This window comes from Telmatherina bonti (genome assembly GCF_933228915.1).
Source record: "Telmatherina bonti genome assembly, chromosome: 22".
Classification (NCBI taxonomy): Eukaryota; Metazoa; Chordata; class Actinopteri; order Atheriniformes; family Telmatherinidae; genus Telmatherina; species Telmatherina bonti.
Genome location: NC_136631.1, coordinates 16,125,031 through 16,140,141, shown reverse-complemented (window position 1 = coordinate 16,140,141; position 15,111 = coordinate 16,125,031). Strand labels below are relative to the sequence as shown.

The window sequence follows — 15,111 nt, the reverse complement described above, 5'->3', positions numbered from 1 at the left end:
TGAATCCTCAGCCTTGTGTTTACCTTCAGTTTCTACCTAGACAATAGCTTTTATTCACATTTACTAAATGAAGAGAGATCCACAACAGTGTGTGTGCATGTGTGTTTGTTATTTTATATATAACTTGAGAAATATTAAATTTGATCACTTAAAATAATTTAACAAAACTTGAATTTTGCCAAATCGACTGAACAAAAAGAGTAGTCTGGAAGACAGACATGCTCCTGATGAGTGGCTCCATCTCTGGATTTGAATAAAGAAAATGACCAATTCAGTTAAATAACTTATTCAACAGTAGATCAGAAATTGTGCAGAAGGTAAGCCCAGTGAATCAGGAATATTTTAGCACTAGTCATGAGGTTTTAATGCCTGTTACAGTTTGTAACTTTCAATCTTTGTAAGGATAGTTTCATTTGTGATTTCAAGGTTTTCCCCATGGTGACATGTCTCCCATAATCCCACACAGCTAACTTCCTTTCTCTGTTTTTAAAAATACTGCAGTATGGAGGGGATTGATTAATTTAGCAATGTAAAATTATGTCCTTCTATTTTTTATATGTACCAAGCAAAGAAAATCTATGAAAATGTAAAAAAAAAAAAAAAAACATTTTTACTGTGTTAGTGTTTCAATTTCATTTAAATATTTATTTTGTAATAAAATTTTTATGACTGTCAAGAATTTTGTGATTATTCTATAAACTCACCTCACACCAAAAAAGTTCTTAAAAAATTTTGGCTGACAGTAAAATGGTCAAATCCAGCTGCCATTTCACCTGACTGCATATGAAATAGACTGCAGCATAAATAGGCTAAAGTGGGTCAGAAAATAGATAACACTATTTTTCTTTTCTATTCAAACTGATAATGGAAGGAGTGCCTCTGTTATATCAGCCACAAGAGTCAACAGCATCCCCACGGTTGAAATATGGAATTAACATAAATTTGGGCAAATAAATTAACGAAAGTTAAAAGCACCACACAAGGTTTTAAATTTTATCTATCTATTTATTTATTTATTTATTTAGAAAAAGGGGACATTTGTGCCGTTTAGATATTTGTTTGGCTGTAGTCATATTTCAGAGATGCTTAATTCAGAAGTAGTTTCCCTAAAATTAGCCATGCTGTGCATTTTGAATAATTGTCATAATTACATTTCCGGATTTATCTATCAGTCTGCTCGAGGAAACAAGCACTCATTTTCGCCATCAGTCTGATGGAAAAAACATGAGTTGACCCGTTTCCCTGGCAACTTGTGCACACACGTCAGTCACGTCCCGTCTTACCAGGATATTACGCCCTCTGTACCGTCTTACAGGCACATTCCATCTCAAGTCGCCTTTCTTGATTCCTATGTAAACGAGAATCAAATAACATTATATTCTTTCGAGATTGGACTATTTAATTTCAGTTATTTAGAAGAAACACAAAAACACAAGCAAACAAAAAAACTGTATGTAAAAAGCAACGTTTCATTCTAAATGCCTGTAAGACCATATTATGGTCCTATAGTTAATTTAAAATAGGTTATCGGGCGTAACCTGCTTGAGGGTCGAAAATCAGCTGGAGTACGGAAACTTGGATGCAGCTATTATCAGATTTTAGTTTTTCAGCAACTGGCATATTGGTAAGGTTTGCAAAAACAATACTCTTAACCAAATAGTCAGTTGGCTGTAGTAGAAAGACCTGGCTGCCAGCATAAATCTGCTATCATTAGCATCACTAAGCTAATTGTGCTAGCAGTGAAAAGGGGCAGAAAGTAACAGGAAAAAGTACTTACCGAGGTGGATACAGCTAGAAGCTTAAGTTGTTTTGTTTTTTTTTGTTTGTTTTGTTTTTTTGTTTTGTGTTTCTTTCTGCAGTAGTCTTATTAAGTTAAAGTCAACCATTAGATGGTGGGTATCATTTAGCCAACAGTGATTATTAGCGCTGCGCATGCTAACAACCGTAATGGCTGCACATGATTTAGGTTATGAACAGCTGAGATTCACCGCTTCTGATAAGTTTTACTCGCGATTATTTCTTTATCTTATCTTGAGGAAGTGGTGAAAAGCATAGCTGGCATTTACTCTGCAATCAGATTTACTGTGGAGGGTTACAGGCCTTCAACGAGTAGCTGAATCCAGAAATGAGGACAACTTTTGCAGAGATAAAATTGATATAATGGAGTTCATTTTGCGTTGATATGACGTTTTAACTTCAACGATCAGTTCAAAGAAGCGCTTTCTTTTCTTTATTAGCTCATCAGCTTTATGGGTGAATGTATTTATACCATCGTTCATTACTATCTCTATCTGTTTATTTATCTATAAATAAACGGTAATTAGGTGAATAGGTGATTTGAGAGTGGTCGATCAAATAAAAACTCATTGCTTTGGAGTTCTCCAGGACCAAATAAGATTAATTATTTACTGCCGAGAAACTAAAGTAAAAGAGAAAAGGTGAAACTTAAAATAGCATTTATTAATTATTTGAATAGACTGATTAGGGGGACCATTACAATGTCATCATGCCTAATGTCACTTTATTCTGTTATCATCACAAGTCTTCTGTTATAATGTATGTTTTCATCTTTACCTGCTTCTGTATCACAGTGAATTATATTATATTATCTTATTATTGTGCTGGTTTAAAATGACATCTTTTTACTTGTAAAGTGTGTTTCTCTCCTTGTGTTAGTCTCACTTCTTTATATTAGATTTTCCTTTACTCTGCAAACCTGAAATGACAGAAAAGGTTAATCTAAGCTATTACTGCATTTCTTATTCTTACAAACAGGTTAATATAATTAAAATTCTAATTCTCTATTTGTCCAGAGGATATAAACATGAGTGGGTTTAGCAGACTGGATGCACACAGGACACCATCTTTCACCCGGACGCCTCACCCTGGATTTTCCAAACATGACCTGGAGCGAGATTCAGGCTTCTCAGGTTTGAAATAGTTCCAACCACTGTTTGATATCACTTAAATCTGAGATGATTAACTATAGTAACACCTCCTAATAATTGCATTATTTGCTAGCTAAAAAGTAGAGTATTTCAATAGCCGTCACAATCCGTTTAAAGGCTACATTGATGATACAACTGTGATCACTGGCAGAGGAAGTTGTTTAAAAAAGTATTTTTTTCCCCAGTTTCTTTTGTTAGATGTCTAAATGTTTCATAATAGAAGAAAAAAGAAGATAAGGATAAAAAACATTTTAAACAGCTGTTCTGCCCCAGACAGTTTCTATCCACAGCATCATCTAACAAAATAGCCATTCAGATAACCACAAAACTTCACTGTACTGTGAATTCGGCTAAGCTTACAGGTATGAGGGCAGTAAGAAAAAGCACAGTGTGTTCAGTGTTTATTTACGAGAAAAATTAAAGTCTGCTTTTCTAGCATCAGCAGACTGTTGCTAGCAAAACTTTTACATTTAGGTCATTAAGCTTGTTGAGGATCTGTTCTGTGTTTTTCCACAATGGTTCCACCAGCAACCATCTTACCTTCTTCCTTTGTACAGCCACACACACCTCTGTTAATTGTTGGTTGTTACATTAATGGCAGTAAAATTTTAACATAATGTCAGATGCACTTACACAGTTATCACGACATGTCTGCAAGAGTGGGTTGGGTGAGGTGATGCACAGTGGTCCCCCAACTATTGTATTGGTTTTATTTAACATTTAAGTTGCACATCGTGTTGTAATTTATGTTGCTTGAATAGTCTCATATTGACAGCAGCTTGTTTACCTTGATGACTTTAATGTAAATGCATATAATTATTATTTACATCATCATAAATGATTCTGATCAGAAATTAACTAGAAAAAAGTCAACTCTAATCAAAACTGGAGATCTAGGTCATATTCTCTTTGTGGGACGGTCCCTTATACGATGAAGGCTGACCTCCTTTTGTATTTGCCCCCTTTATCAAAGTGATGGTATCCTTTTTCAGGCCGTTTAAAGATGCGTATCTACATCTGCCAGTGTTTATAATACTAATGTTCTGGCTCTCTGCACACAGCATCTTTTTTCCATTAAAGCATGAAACCCATAATATGATCCTCTTATCATCAGATGCCAGCTCCGGGTACCTCAGTGCAGTCGAGGTCACAGATTCAGAAGATGCAGGAAGAAATGGGTCAATATTTGGTCAAGAACCAGCTGGTCCACAAGTGGCTGTGGTGGGAGGCTCATACCCTGGACTCCCTCCAATGATCATCATGAACAACTTTGTCGTAAAGCAGGTAAAAATAAAAATATATACTCTAAATACTACTGTTAATTTCATTATTTTGGCATGTTTAATCTGTTAAATAAGACTCTATAATGGTGTTTTGAATTTACTAGTAACCTAGTCATTTGTATTATTAGATATGGTTGACATATCATTTGTTCACGATTGAAATGTCTGCTGGATGCTAGATGCTTTTTTTTTTTTCTGATGGTCTTTGGGTTTTTAAAAGATACTCATATGTCTCACTTCATAGTTAAATCCTTTTAATATTGAAGATTGTCTCTTACAAGGTCATATTATACATTGTAATGTAAGACTAAGATGTGTTTTTTTTTCTCTTTAGCCATCCTCTGTAGTTCCAGCAGAAAAACAGTGGAATTTTCCTTCATCTGTAGAAGTGATGCCCCAATCACAGGTGGTTCTTCTTCAGCCCATGGTATCAAACGGCAACAGCAGCTGTCCGAAGGCTGGCTCTGAAAATGTGCGGCAATCAAAAAGCTTCATGCCCAAGTCCTATCCCAGAATTGCCCCACATCCTGTGGACGCACTTACTAAGAGGGGGGAATCCTCAAGGCTGAGGGCAAGTGCTGCATCGGGTTATGAGCCCCGACAGAGGAGACACCATCATGGCCACAGGCCCTACAGCTCTCCCAGTCCACTGCCGGCACTGCAGACACAAACCCAAACCATCTGTACCTTTGAAACCACAACCAACCAATCACAGGCCGCTGAAAGTCAGGAACAACTTGCTGAGACATCTCTCACACCACAAGCAGGAACCAGCGCTCTGCCATCCTACGCAGAGGGATTTAGTACGGTGACAGACAGCAACACGATGCCTGCAGACAAATACCAGGATGCCATTTCCATGCACAGTAACAAACTGAAGCGTTTCAGCAATACCTACAACGTTCTCAACAAGTCCGGCTTGCTCGGGATTACGATGCGCACAAAGCAGCTGATTAAGGACAATAAGCGTACGCAGGGCATGCTGCTGCAGCTTCAGGAGCACACTGCTATTCTGCTGGAGGCCCTGAGCAGCGGGGACCCACAGCTCTGGACTAAACTCCAGCTGTCTCTGCAGGATACAGAAAAGCAACACTGGGGGCCTAAAACTCAGAGAGTCTTAGCATGACATGTTCATGCACATGAACAACAGTTTTGATTCTGGTTGCAGGAGAATCAATCAGCAGGTCACAAGATGCTTTAGGGAAAGTGGTAAAATGCACGTCAAGTGATTATCTGAACAGAGATAAGGACAGAACTTATCGTTCAGCCTTTTATCTGAGGTTTAGGCTCATTTCATACAAGATTGTCAGAAAGCCAGAAACACTTTAAACTGCTAATTTGGCATAAAGTTGAAGCACAGCCACTGTTAGGCAGTGGGAGTCTAAAAGCATGTTTATATTTCAAACCCTTGCCTTTAATAAATTTTCTTGCCTCTGCTGTTGCAAAATAGCAAGTATGACTTGCAATAGGGCTATGGCTTCTGCAGGTCAAACTCCTAATTAACGCATGCCTTAAAGCACGTAGAAGATGACACGTTGGATTCCTTAAACAGGCCATTTATGTTACTGCTGTAGAGAAAACATGAGGATGAATTGTATAAGATTAAACAGAAGACCTTATGGATAACTGATCTCAGTCATACATCTTTTAGTGTCTTGTCCCTTTTTTCTGTATAAATTGTTATTGGATTAATGCAAGTTCAGCATAATGAGCAGATGTTTTTCTTTGTTAGGCAGTTTGTATTCTCAAGCAGCAGCTGGGAGTAGAGAAGACCTGCCTTGTAGGGACGCTGTGCAAGCTGTTAATTTTCAAAGAACATATCAAATATTTTGTTTCCTGATAAATATATGCACATTTGGACTTTTTTTGTGTCAGCATCATGCTTCAGAAATTGGGACAGAATCATATAAGCAACTGTTTTCGTATTAGCCACCCCCTTGTTTTTGTTTTTTTTTCTTTTAACGTGTGCTGGTAAAAGCCTGCTTTAGCCTCCATTATCACAAAAAAGAATGTCATTTATTTGCAGACCAGAGAATGAGTTTTTTTTTTTTTTATTCTTCAGCTTATCTGAAAGGAAATAGAAATTACAAACTATAATGAAGTCCCATATTCTTCGAGGTTTGTGCAGTGCATGTTTTTTTTCTACATTTAAGTAGACAACTTTTTCAGAACTTTCTTACTCTTGTCGTAACTTTTTTTTTTTTTTTTTTTTAAACCTGCTGTTGTCAAATTCATTCATTTATTCATTCATTATCTAAACCAAACTGAATCCGTTCAAGGGTCGTGGAGGGGCTGGAGCCTATCCCAGCAGCCTTTGGGCGAGTGGCAGGGTACACCATTCATAGATCGCCAGTCTTAACATTAGCTATCAAATTCAAAATGAGCAAATATTTCTCAGGAAAAAAAATCACGGTCCCACTTTTTGATATGTTATCTTTGTAATATATAAATTGTATTATTTAGTGTCAGTGTTATTTATTTGCAATAATGTACAATAGAAAGCGGTTCGAATAATGCAAGCAAAGTCATGACTAGTCCAAATTTGCCAGTTGAGGGAAAGTTTTTGCTTCTTTTTTTGAAAAGGTGTATTTGGGAAGTGTTTGCATAGAAATGTAGCAAGTGAAGTGTTGTAGCTTAATGATTGTCATGCCTTAGCGTCTGTTATCTGCATTGCTGCTTTGGTATGGTGTAACATAAAGGTTTTGGACATAGATAAAAGCTTGATGCTTGGTTTCATATTGCAGACACTTGCACTTTCTTGATGAAATGATGTGAATAGAAATCTTTATCTGGATACCTGTGCCTTTTATGTACTTTTTTGTTTTGCCTTTAAATCCATGCTTGGCCAGCTTGTCTTTTTACATGAATGTCATGTGGAGGAAAGTTGAATGTTACTGAATAGCTTTCAAAGAACTAATTCTTCATTTTGAAATGATAAACCATTGCTCCCATGAGATATTACTTGTGTTTTCAGTGTAAACTTCTGTTTCTATTTATTTTAGCAGCAAAACCACTAGTAAGATGGGTTTTAATCACAAGTCTTTGAAAAACAACGAATCAGTAAATTGTTTTCAAGCAAGACGATATTGCCTGTTGATGTGATTTCTGTATTCTGTATTCTGTCTCCATAAAAACTCATTATTTACTTTGTTGAAGGTCATTCTCTTTGTCACTTGTCCAGCTGAAATGTGTCTTTATTAAAGAAGAAAAATAAACACCAGGTGTGATTTAAATATTTTTATTGTTGTAGACATATTGACAAAATTATGTCCAAAAATTATCTAAGTTTTTTTTATACTAAATGCTTCAAATCTGGTTGTGGAAAATTGATAAGTCCATATTATGAAAATACTCTGTCCTATCATCAGCAGAGTAGAATATACCTCATCATTGTGGTCATTTATAAGCATGTTAGATATGACCTTATGGCACATTGTGAATAATACCCTGGATAAAGTAATTCACATTTCCTCCAGCCATTCTTAGAAATGATCGGTCACATTAGATTCAGTAGAAAACATCTGGCTCAACATGTTGTAGCAAAAGCCTGGCAGTTTATGCAGCAGACGTGCCTTATTCTCCTCATTCGATAGCCCTTAAGAACCAGGTGAAAACCACCCTTAGCATCCCGGATGCCACATCTAGCATCCAATAAGGACATGAAGGATAACAATGCACTTTGAATGATAATCTCAGAGAGTGGCATGGCACAGGTTGTCATATAGTACAAAGCTGTGAAGGCATGCAAAGCAGTGTTTTATATCATGCTGCAAGAATGGAATGCTTTTTAAATGCTTAGTTTGTTTTAAGTCACTTTAAATAAAAGTTAAGTTAAATGCTGTAAGTAAATATTCAGTTAAATTGCCTTAATATTGCCTTTTACAAAGCCACTAAATCAGAAATGTCTCGCTTTAGATCTCAAAGGGCTCTGACCAGCAGGTTTTAGGTATTTCCTACTTTAACACACAAATTAAACATCTATTGACAGGTTTGTGCAGATCTAAAAAAAAAAAAACTGTTTTGGGCGTTCATTTGCCTCAGGTGTGTTGGAGCAGTGAAACATCTAAAACCTGTAGGATAGTGACCCTCAAGGACTGATTGTAAACATTTCTGCACTAAAGGATGCACTTACGTTATGCACTAATTTGACATTGACTGTATGGCTCCTGTCTTTAACAGATTGTGTGCTGACAGCTAGCTAGTTCCTGGATAATTTTAGACATAAAGCATCTTGAATCACTTATTGGAAGTATCACTCAGTCTTGTTTATGGGCATCTGTGTCTTCAGCACATGTCTCAACTGTTTGAACAGGCAAGATCAGGCCAAGGATCCAGCGGGTACCAAACACATCCCTTAGGTTTGCTCTCCAGGGGCTGTGACTCTGCACAAACTCGCCTCTCTGCATCTGACACCAGGTCTGTCCTCGGGCCACCAGCAGCACCTGCTGGCAACAGAATCCTGCGCACACCAGACCGATGCCCAGCCACACATAGAGCATCAGGACCAGGAACAACTGCAAGCCTGAGATTGTTCCTAAGAGTGGAGGATGTTGAGAAGGATGAATTAGCATAACAGAAGGTGTGTTGATTCATCGTGTGCAACTGGAAAACTTACCCATGAAGAAGTAACCAGTAGAGAGAGTAAGGAGAGTCAGGAAGGTCAGTGGGTTCTCAAAGGACATGGAGTACTCCTCTGTTAGAAAGGCAACACCAAGAACCAAAGAGTACAAACATGTGCACGATGTGTAGATGCAGAACATAATGAAGTAGCGCATGTTTTTGTTGCCGATGCAGTTCCCTGTGAAAAAACAGTGATGATCCCTCTTGAGAATCACCTTCTTGCACAGTTTGCAGAAATGGCGGCCATTGAGGAGGTAGTGAGCATCGACTTTGTCTGAGCAGTGTGGCGAACACATTGGGACTGCAGTTTCATTGGCGCTTTCAGCTGGATATTTAATCGTCATTATGTAATTCCCCAGCGCGTTGAACATCATGAAGAGGAAAAAAACTGTATGAAAAGCTGTAGAGCCCCTCAGTGACACATCAGGATTTGGGAAGATTGTTGGGATGAAGAGGCAAAACTGTAAGATGAAGGTGACTGCTGTGGCCACAAAGAAGTATGCAGGCGCTATAGCGTTGAGCAGTCTCAGTTTTAACATCCTGGTGAACATGTCTATGTCAGGGAGAAAATATGCAGTCAGCAGCAGCACTGAAGTACTTAAGTACATTTAGTCAGACATATACAAAATGCTTTAATATATTATGTAAGAATGCATCAGAACAAATTACTTTAGGTTTTAAATATAGCTTACATATGATGGATTATAAGAAAAAAATATCAATAATAAGGTGTCTTTAATTGCAAACTTTACATTTTCCTCAGATAAAGTAAAGATTGGTTTGAGGAAATGGATATGGAGCATGCTGAATCTATCTTTAAAAAGAATACAAGTCTGCTGATGAGAAGAACTCATTTCTGAACAAATGAGGGTCTAGGGACCCTTACTGGCCACTGAGAATACCAAAAATATCTTTTCCTTCTCCTAGTGATCTCTTTACCTACAGCGCTTACAAATGAACAAAACACCGGATTCTCTTACAGATCAAAACATGAACTTCTAACTTATGTTGAGCTATTTTTGGTTCATACACAAACAATAGGAATGTAGCCTAATCGTTAAGGTCAATGCATACGTCAGAAAAATACATTCATAGCAGCTTTCCAGCAGAATAAGGCTGCATCGCAGCCGTGCATATCAGTCATTTTATTCCCATCAATCTGTCTCCATGACGACGCAGCTTCCTACCTGCAGATGTCAGGGAGCAGAGGAGCTGTTCTTTCAGCACCACGGAGGTTCGGGTCTTTAGCCTGGCAGTCTTTTTCTGAAATGCAGGACAGAAGGCGTATTTAAGCTTCGCTGACTATTTTCAATCAGGGTGGTCACCCGTTTATCTATGACGCCCCTTGTTGGTCTGGATGCGTCTGCTCTGGTTGTATTCATGATTTTGAATGCAGGTAGCTACTTTTAAAATGTGTTCAGCATTACAACTTTTAAGGACACCCAGATTACAACATATACCAGATAATATATAACAAAAATGGCAAACGTGATATACAGTCAGTTATAGAGGCTATGCCATTTTCAAATGGATCTATATTTTTCAGTAAATACACAGATAATTTTTGAATACTTGAGAATTGTGTATGTTTTGACCACTGAGAATACAAATATATTTTACTTATTCTAGTTAATCGTTTTCTTACCTACAGCGTTTCCAAATGAGCTAATCACAATATGTCAGAGGATCCTAAAATTTCGACTTTAATCCTACGTTTTGAGCTATTTTTGGTTCATAAAAACAATGGAATATAGCCTTCTACTTAAGACGAATAGATGAGCTGAATGAAAAAATTCATATGTTTTCCTGCAGAATAAAGCTGTTTCACGATCGTGGATGCCGTTAATTATTTTATTCCCATCAATCTGTCTCCATGACGACGCAGCTTCCTACCTGCATATGTCAGGGAGCAGAAGAGCAATTCTTTCAGCACCACGATGGTTCGGCTCTGAGCCCAGCAGCCTTTTCTCTGAAAAGCAGGACAGACGATGTTCAATCAGGGTGTCCACTTGTTTATCTAAGACGCCCCCTGTTGGTCTGGGTTACATCTGCTCCGATCATGTTCATGAATTTAAATGTAGCTACTTTAAAAAAAAAAAAAAAAAAAAAAAAAGAAATCTTAGCATGTACCCATAAATGACATCCAGAAGACAATATAAAACAAGAACAGGGAAAGTTATGCACAGTCATGATATGTTATTTTCGAATAAATGTATCTATTTAGTGAAACAGATGATTTTTGAATATTTAAGAAATGTTTATGCAGATAAATTAGATAAATATATAGCTACAGTGTGGCATTGATTGTTGAGTATGTCTTAACTGTTAAAGGAAAAGGTATTTATTCATCACTCTTCTTGTTTGAATGCAGGGGAAGAAAGATTTCTCCAGTAGGTGGCAATCTATCCTTAAATATTCAGCTTTTTGTCTTCTAAACCTCCACTTCAGTATACACAAGTGGATTGTGGACGCATCAACAACGTAGTAGGAAGGTTTTTCCTTAAAATAATGTCAACCTGTAACCCATTGAGATCCTGTGATGTAAAGGGCAGTATAAATCAAATGTATTATTATTTTAGTATTAAAAGAAAAATCATACAGGTAAAAACAACATGCACATACTGCAAAGCAGATTTCTGTTTAAAAACCATGGTGCAGGCAGGTCCAGAGAAACACCAAAACTTAACTTTTTCCTTAAGATCTAAGGGTAACATAAAAAATAAGTGATAGAGATTACTAGTTCCATAACATCTTACTTTTTGTGTTCTTGGGGGAGAAAAAAAATAATTTCAGTCACACTAAATATAACTAATATGTCTCTACACTATAATGCTTTTCATTATCCAAATGGAACATTGATTAACTTCAGATGAACTTATGGCTGAGGTTTGTTCCCTTTATAGAAATCACGCGTCGCAACAGTCATAACAATAAAGTTTTGGGGGTCTTTTTTGTGTGTGACGTCATTTACTCAGTCTTTTATTTCAATATCAAAGTTCCCTGCCAAGACTGCTGACCCACCTGTCCCACTTTGCCAACGATGCCCTTTTGACTGATTGAACAATCAATTATGAAGGAAAATATGACAAAACAGCTCCACCATCCTCTCCAACTATACCTTATTTAGAAATGAAAGGTTTGTTTTTTAAAAACATTAAGACGTCTGACATTTTTACATGTTTTGAGGGGATATAAATCTGCTTTTCTTAGCAGCTTCTGGTATTTGTCATTATCAGAAACATACGATAGCTACCATTGTCTCTACGATACATCTTAAAATAACATGAATGATGCCATCTACAAATCAACCACAGTGAAATAACAATGTAAAATAATGTTTTATTGTGTGCAAAAACTGTATTTTAATCTTCCCGCACTCGTTCGTATCATAGCTTTTTATCAAAATTAAGATGGGAGATTCTTACAGACAAAATTGAAATCGTGCCTTTGGTTGACACTCCCTAAACTGCATGTAGACAGGCTAATTGTCAGACGGTCCCTGGCTGGGTGGGAGTTTCTCTTGTTTCTTTGGTGTTGAAGGAAAGAAAAAAACAGCAGCATCTTCATCGCCACTTGACGCCAGCGATCAGGAATCAATTTGAGGTGAGCGATGTGGATATTAAACAGTCCATTTGGTTAAATTAATGTGCACTAGCGGGGTTTGTTGTGCTATTTATGGCGCAATCGTCTTTATCAACTTAAAACCGAAGCTGCGGGGAGATGGGTGCAGACTAATGTGTGTGCTGCAGAGAGCGGGGTTAACATTGACTCGCCAAAAAATTTGACTGGATTTTCTTAAATATGAAAATGCAATATGAAAATGTAGTTCAGCTCCAAAGTTTAAGGCATGGTATGCTGCTGTTGTGGCTGCTCAGGATGAGCATGCTTCTGGCAACGTGTCAGGCTGTTACACCCAAACCAGGTGCATCATTTCTCTCCACTCTAGCACCTATTGTCCTCGTAGAGTCAGCTGGCTAATAAACCTTGACTCAGCAGACTTCGTTGTAATGTAAGGATCTAATTTAAAATATTAGACAACGTGATGCTTCCTCTCATGCTGCGTTTAGTCCCCAGTCCTCCTGCTGCTGCCTGCTGGTTTTCAGTCTGGACTCTGTTGGTTTCACAGACACAAAAGCCTTTACTGGTCAGATGAACAAGTAGTTTAACCTGTTGACTTATTCCTCTGCATATTAAATAGTTTTTAACTAAACTGTTTGACTTCTAAAATGAGATTTGAGACCTTGTTTGTGGGTGAGGTGAGGTAGTAGCTTGCATTTAGCAAATTTACCCATCCTTTGCTATTTATGATTGAATATGTGTTTTTATCTATTTTTAGGCTTTGCAGTTCTTTAGAAAAGGCATATTGAAATAAACAACAATTCCTGCCATTTTTGTCTCACTATAATGGAAGAATGTGGCCTTTATATTGGACATTTGATATTTTGGCAGGCCAGTAAGAATATGTCAGACTATAGTTAGAAATTGTTTTCATGCTGAAAATGCCTTACACCATTAATAATGATCTTTTGCTCACCACATCTGATAACGCTGGTAATGGACAGTTAGAAAGGTAATTAATGTTGTTCACTAAAGAGGGCTTGTGTCCTGTTTCCAAGCTTCTATTTGTGTCTCTTCTATAAATAAAGATGTTTTTGTTGTTGTTGTTGTTCCAACGAGAGTATTTAAGCTGGAATCTAGCACAGAGTTGTTAGCTTGATCGAGTCAAATCCTGTAGGTTTTACAGGTTCTATTAATAAGTCCTATAATTTAATATTTTTGAAGATGCTCTGAGGAAGAAATATCTAAATTTAGTCCTCATGGTCCAATATCCTGCTGGTTTACTGTTGTATCCCTGCTCCAACACACCTGATTAAAATGGAGTAGATCCTACAGTTTCTTGTAAAATTCTTCACTTTGACCTATTGATTTCAGTGAAACAGAGAAACAACAAAAACCTGCAGAATATGATTGTCAAGAGCATGAGATTTACACACGTGCTCTAAATGAATAAAAAATCTAGTGCCTTTTATCTAAACCATGGAAACAAACAAAAATATGCAATAATTCCTACATGTGTCTTATTTAAGGCACACAGCTAAAAACGAAAAGAGTACAGTTTAGTAAGTACCTGGATAATGATAAACTCAGACTTGGATTGTAAGTGGAAATGTTTTGAATCCTTTCTTAAGGATTCTTGCTTTTTCAGTCTGTTTGTCTTCTTATACCACAATAATTTGATACTTAAAAGAGTTCTATGAAAGAAATGTTACATTTTGTGTTAGATGCTGCTGTTGTTTACCTGATTTCCTCTGCATGTTAGTTAATGTAATGACTTTCTTTCTTTTTCCAAATTTATCTCACTCTGCAAAAGGAAAAGAGCATAACTAGAAAAGCACTCGGAGAGCGCAGACCAAGTAACTAATTTCCACCCATATTGTGATTTCCACTCTGTTACAGTCCTACATTCTTTTGATATGTATTCACCGTTAGATTCCTATGCCTCTTTTCCATTAGTATCAGCTTGTCTCAACTTAACTCGCCTCAACTCATCTCAGCTTGGTGCTGTTTCTTTTCCATTACAATTTAGTACCAGGTCTGAAATGGGCGGGGTTTGTGCAAAATCATTGTGATGTCAAGCAAGCTCTATAGCAGGGGTAGGCAACCCTGGCCCTCGAGTGCCACAGTCCTGCGAATGTTAGGAGTTTCACTGCTGTTAATTAGCAGACTTGTGCAGCGTTTTATGTCAAGCTCTGCACAAGTCTGCTAATTCACCATTGATTTGAATCAGGTGTGTTGCACCAGGGAAATTCCTAACATTTGCAGGACTATGGTACTTGAGGGCCGGAGTTGCCTACCCCTGCTCTATAGCAACACAGGACCTAGAGGCAATCTGCTACTTGGTCTGCAGCTTGCCGGTCGCTGACCATAAATTGTATCCATTAGTTGGAACCACTTTCAGTCTCATCTGTTTGATCCACTCCGACCATTGTGGTCCATGACCTGCCGAAAGTCACTTTTGAGCTCTTTCAGCTTCTCTCGACACTGCTGAAAACTCCGTTGCTAGCCGTAGCCATTGAGTCGGAAAGCTCTCGATAGATTTTTTCATGTCATGTCGCTTCATCTAGTTCCCTCTGTATAATTTCCTCAGCAACCAAGCAAAGAAATGTCTCCACTTTAATGTTGGACCATGGAACAGACTTTTGTTGCGCCATTGCTTGTCAGGTAATGTAAACAACTTGCGAGTTGGTGTCGCTCTTTCA

The 15,111-nt window shown here is 37.6% G+C and overlaps 2 protein-coding genes across 2 annotated transcripts; one reads left to right on the top strand and one right to left on the bottom strand.

Annotated features, from left to right (window-relative positions):
• Nucleotides 1-1,535: 1,535 nt before the first annotated feature.
• Nucleotides 1,536-7,404, top strand: cipca (CLOCK-interacting pacemaker a). Its single transcript, XM_079262725.1, has 4 exons — nucleotides 1,536-1,624; nucleotides 2,814-2,930; nucleotides 4,063-4,232; nucleotides 4,566-7,404. The coding sequence occupies exons 2-4, from the start codon at nucleotides 2,825-2,827 to the stop codon at nucleotides 5,355-5,357; spliced, it is 1,068 nt and encodes a 355-aa protein (XP_079118851.1). The 5' UTR covers nucleotides 1,536-1,624; nucleotides 2,814-2,824; the 3' UTR covers nucleotides 5,358-7,404.
• A 1,083-nt stretch (nucleotides 7,405-8,487) lies between these two features.
• On the bottom strand, nucleotides 8,488-10,079 carry zdhhc22 (zDHHC palmitoyltransferase 22; the record flags this gene model as incomplete). The annotated part of the gene is made up of 3 exons (XM_079261786.1): nucleotides 10,039-10,079; nucleotides 8,847-9,404; nucleotides 8,488-8,765 (listed from the first exon to the last, which is right to left on the bottom strand). The coding sequence occupies exons 2-3, from the start codon at nucleotides 9,400-9,402 to the stop codon at nucleotides 8,488-8,490; spliced, it is 834 nt and encodes a 277-aa protein (XP_079117912.1). The 5' UTR covers nucleotides 9,403-9,404; nucleotides 10,039-10,079.
• Between the last annotated feature and the right edge of the window lie 5,032 nt (nucleotides 10,080-15,111).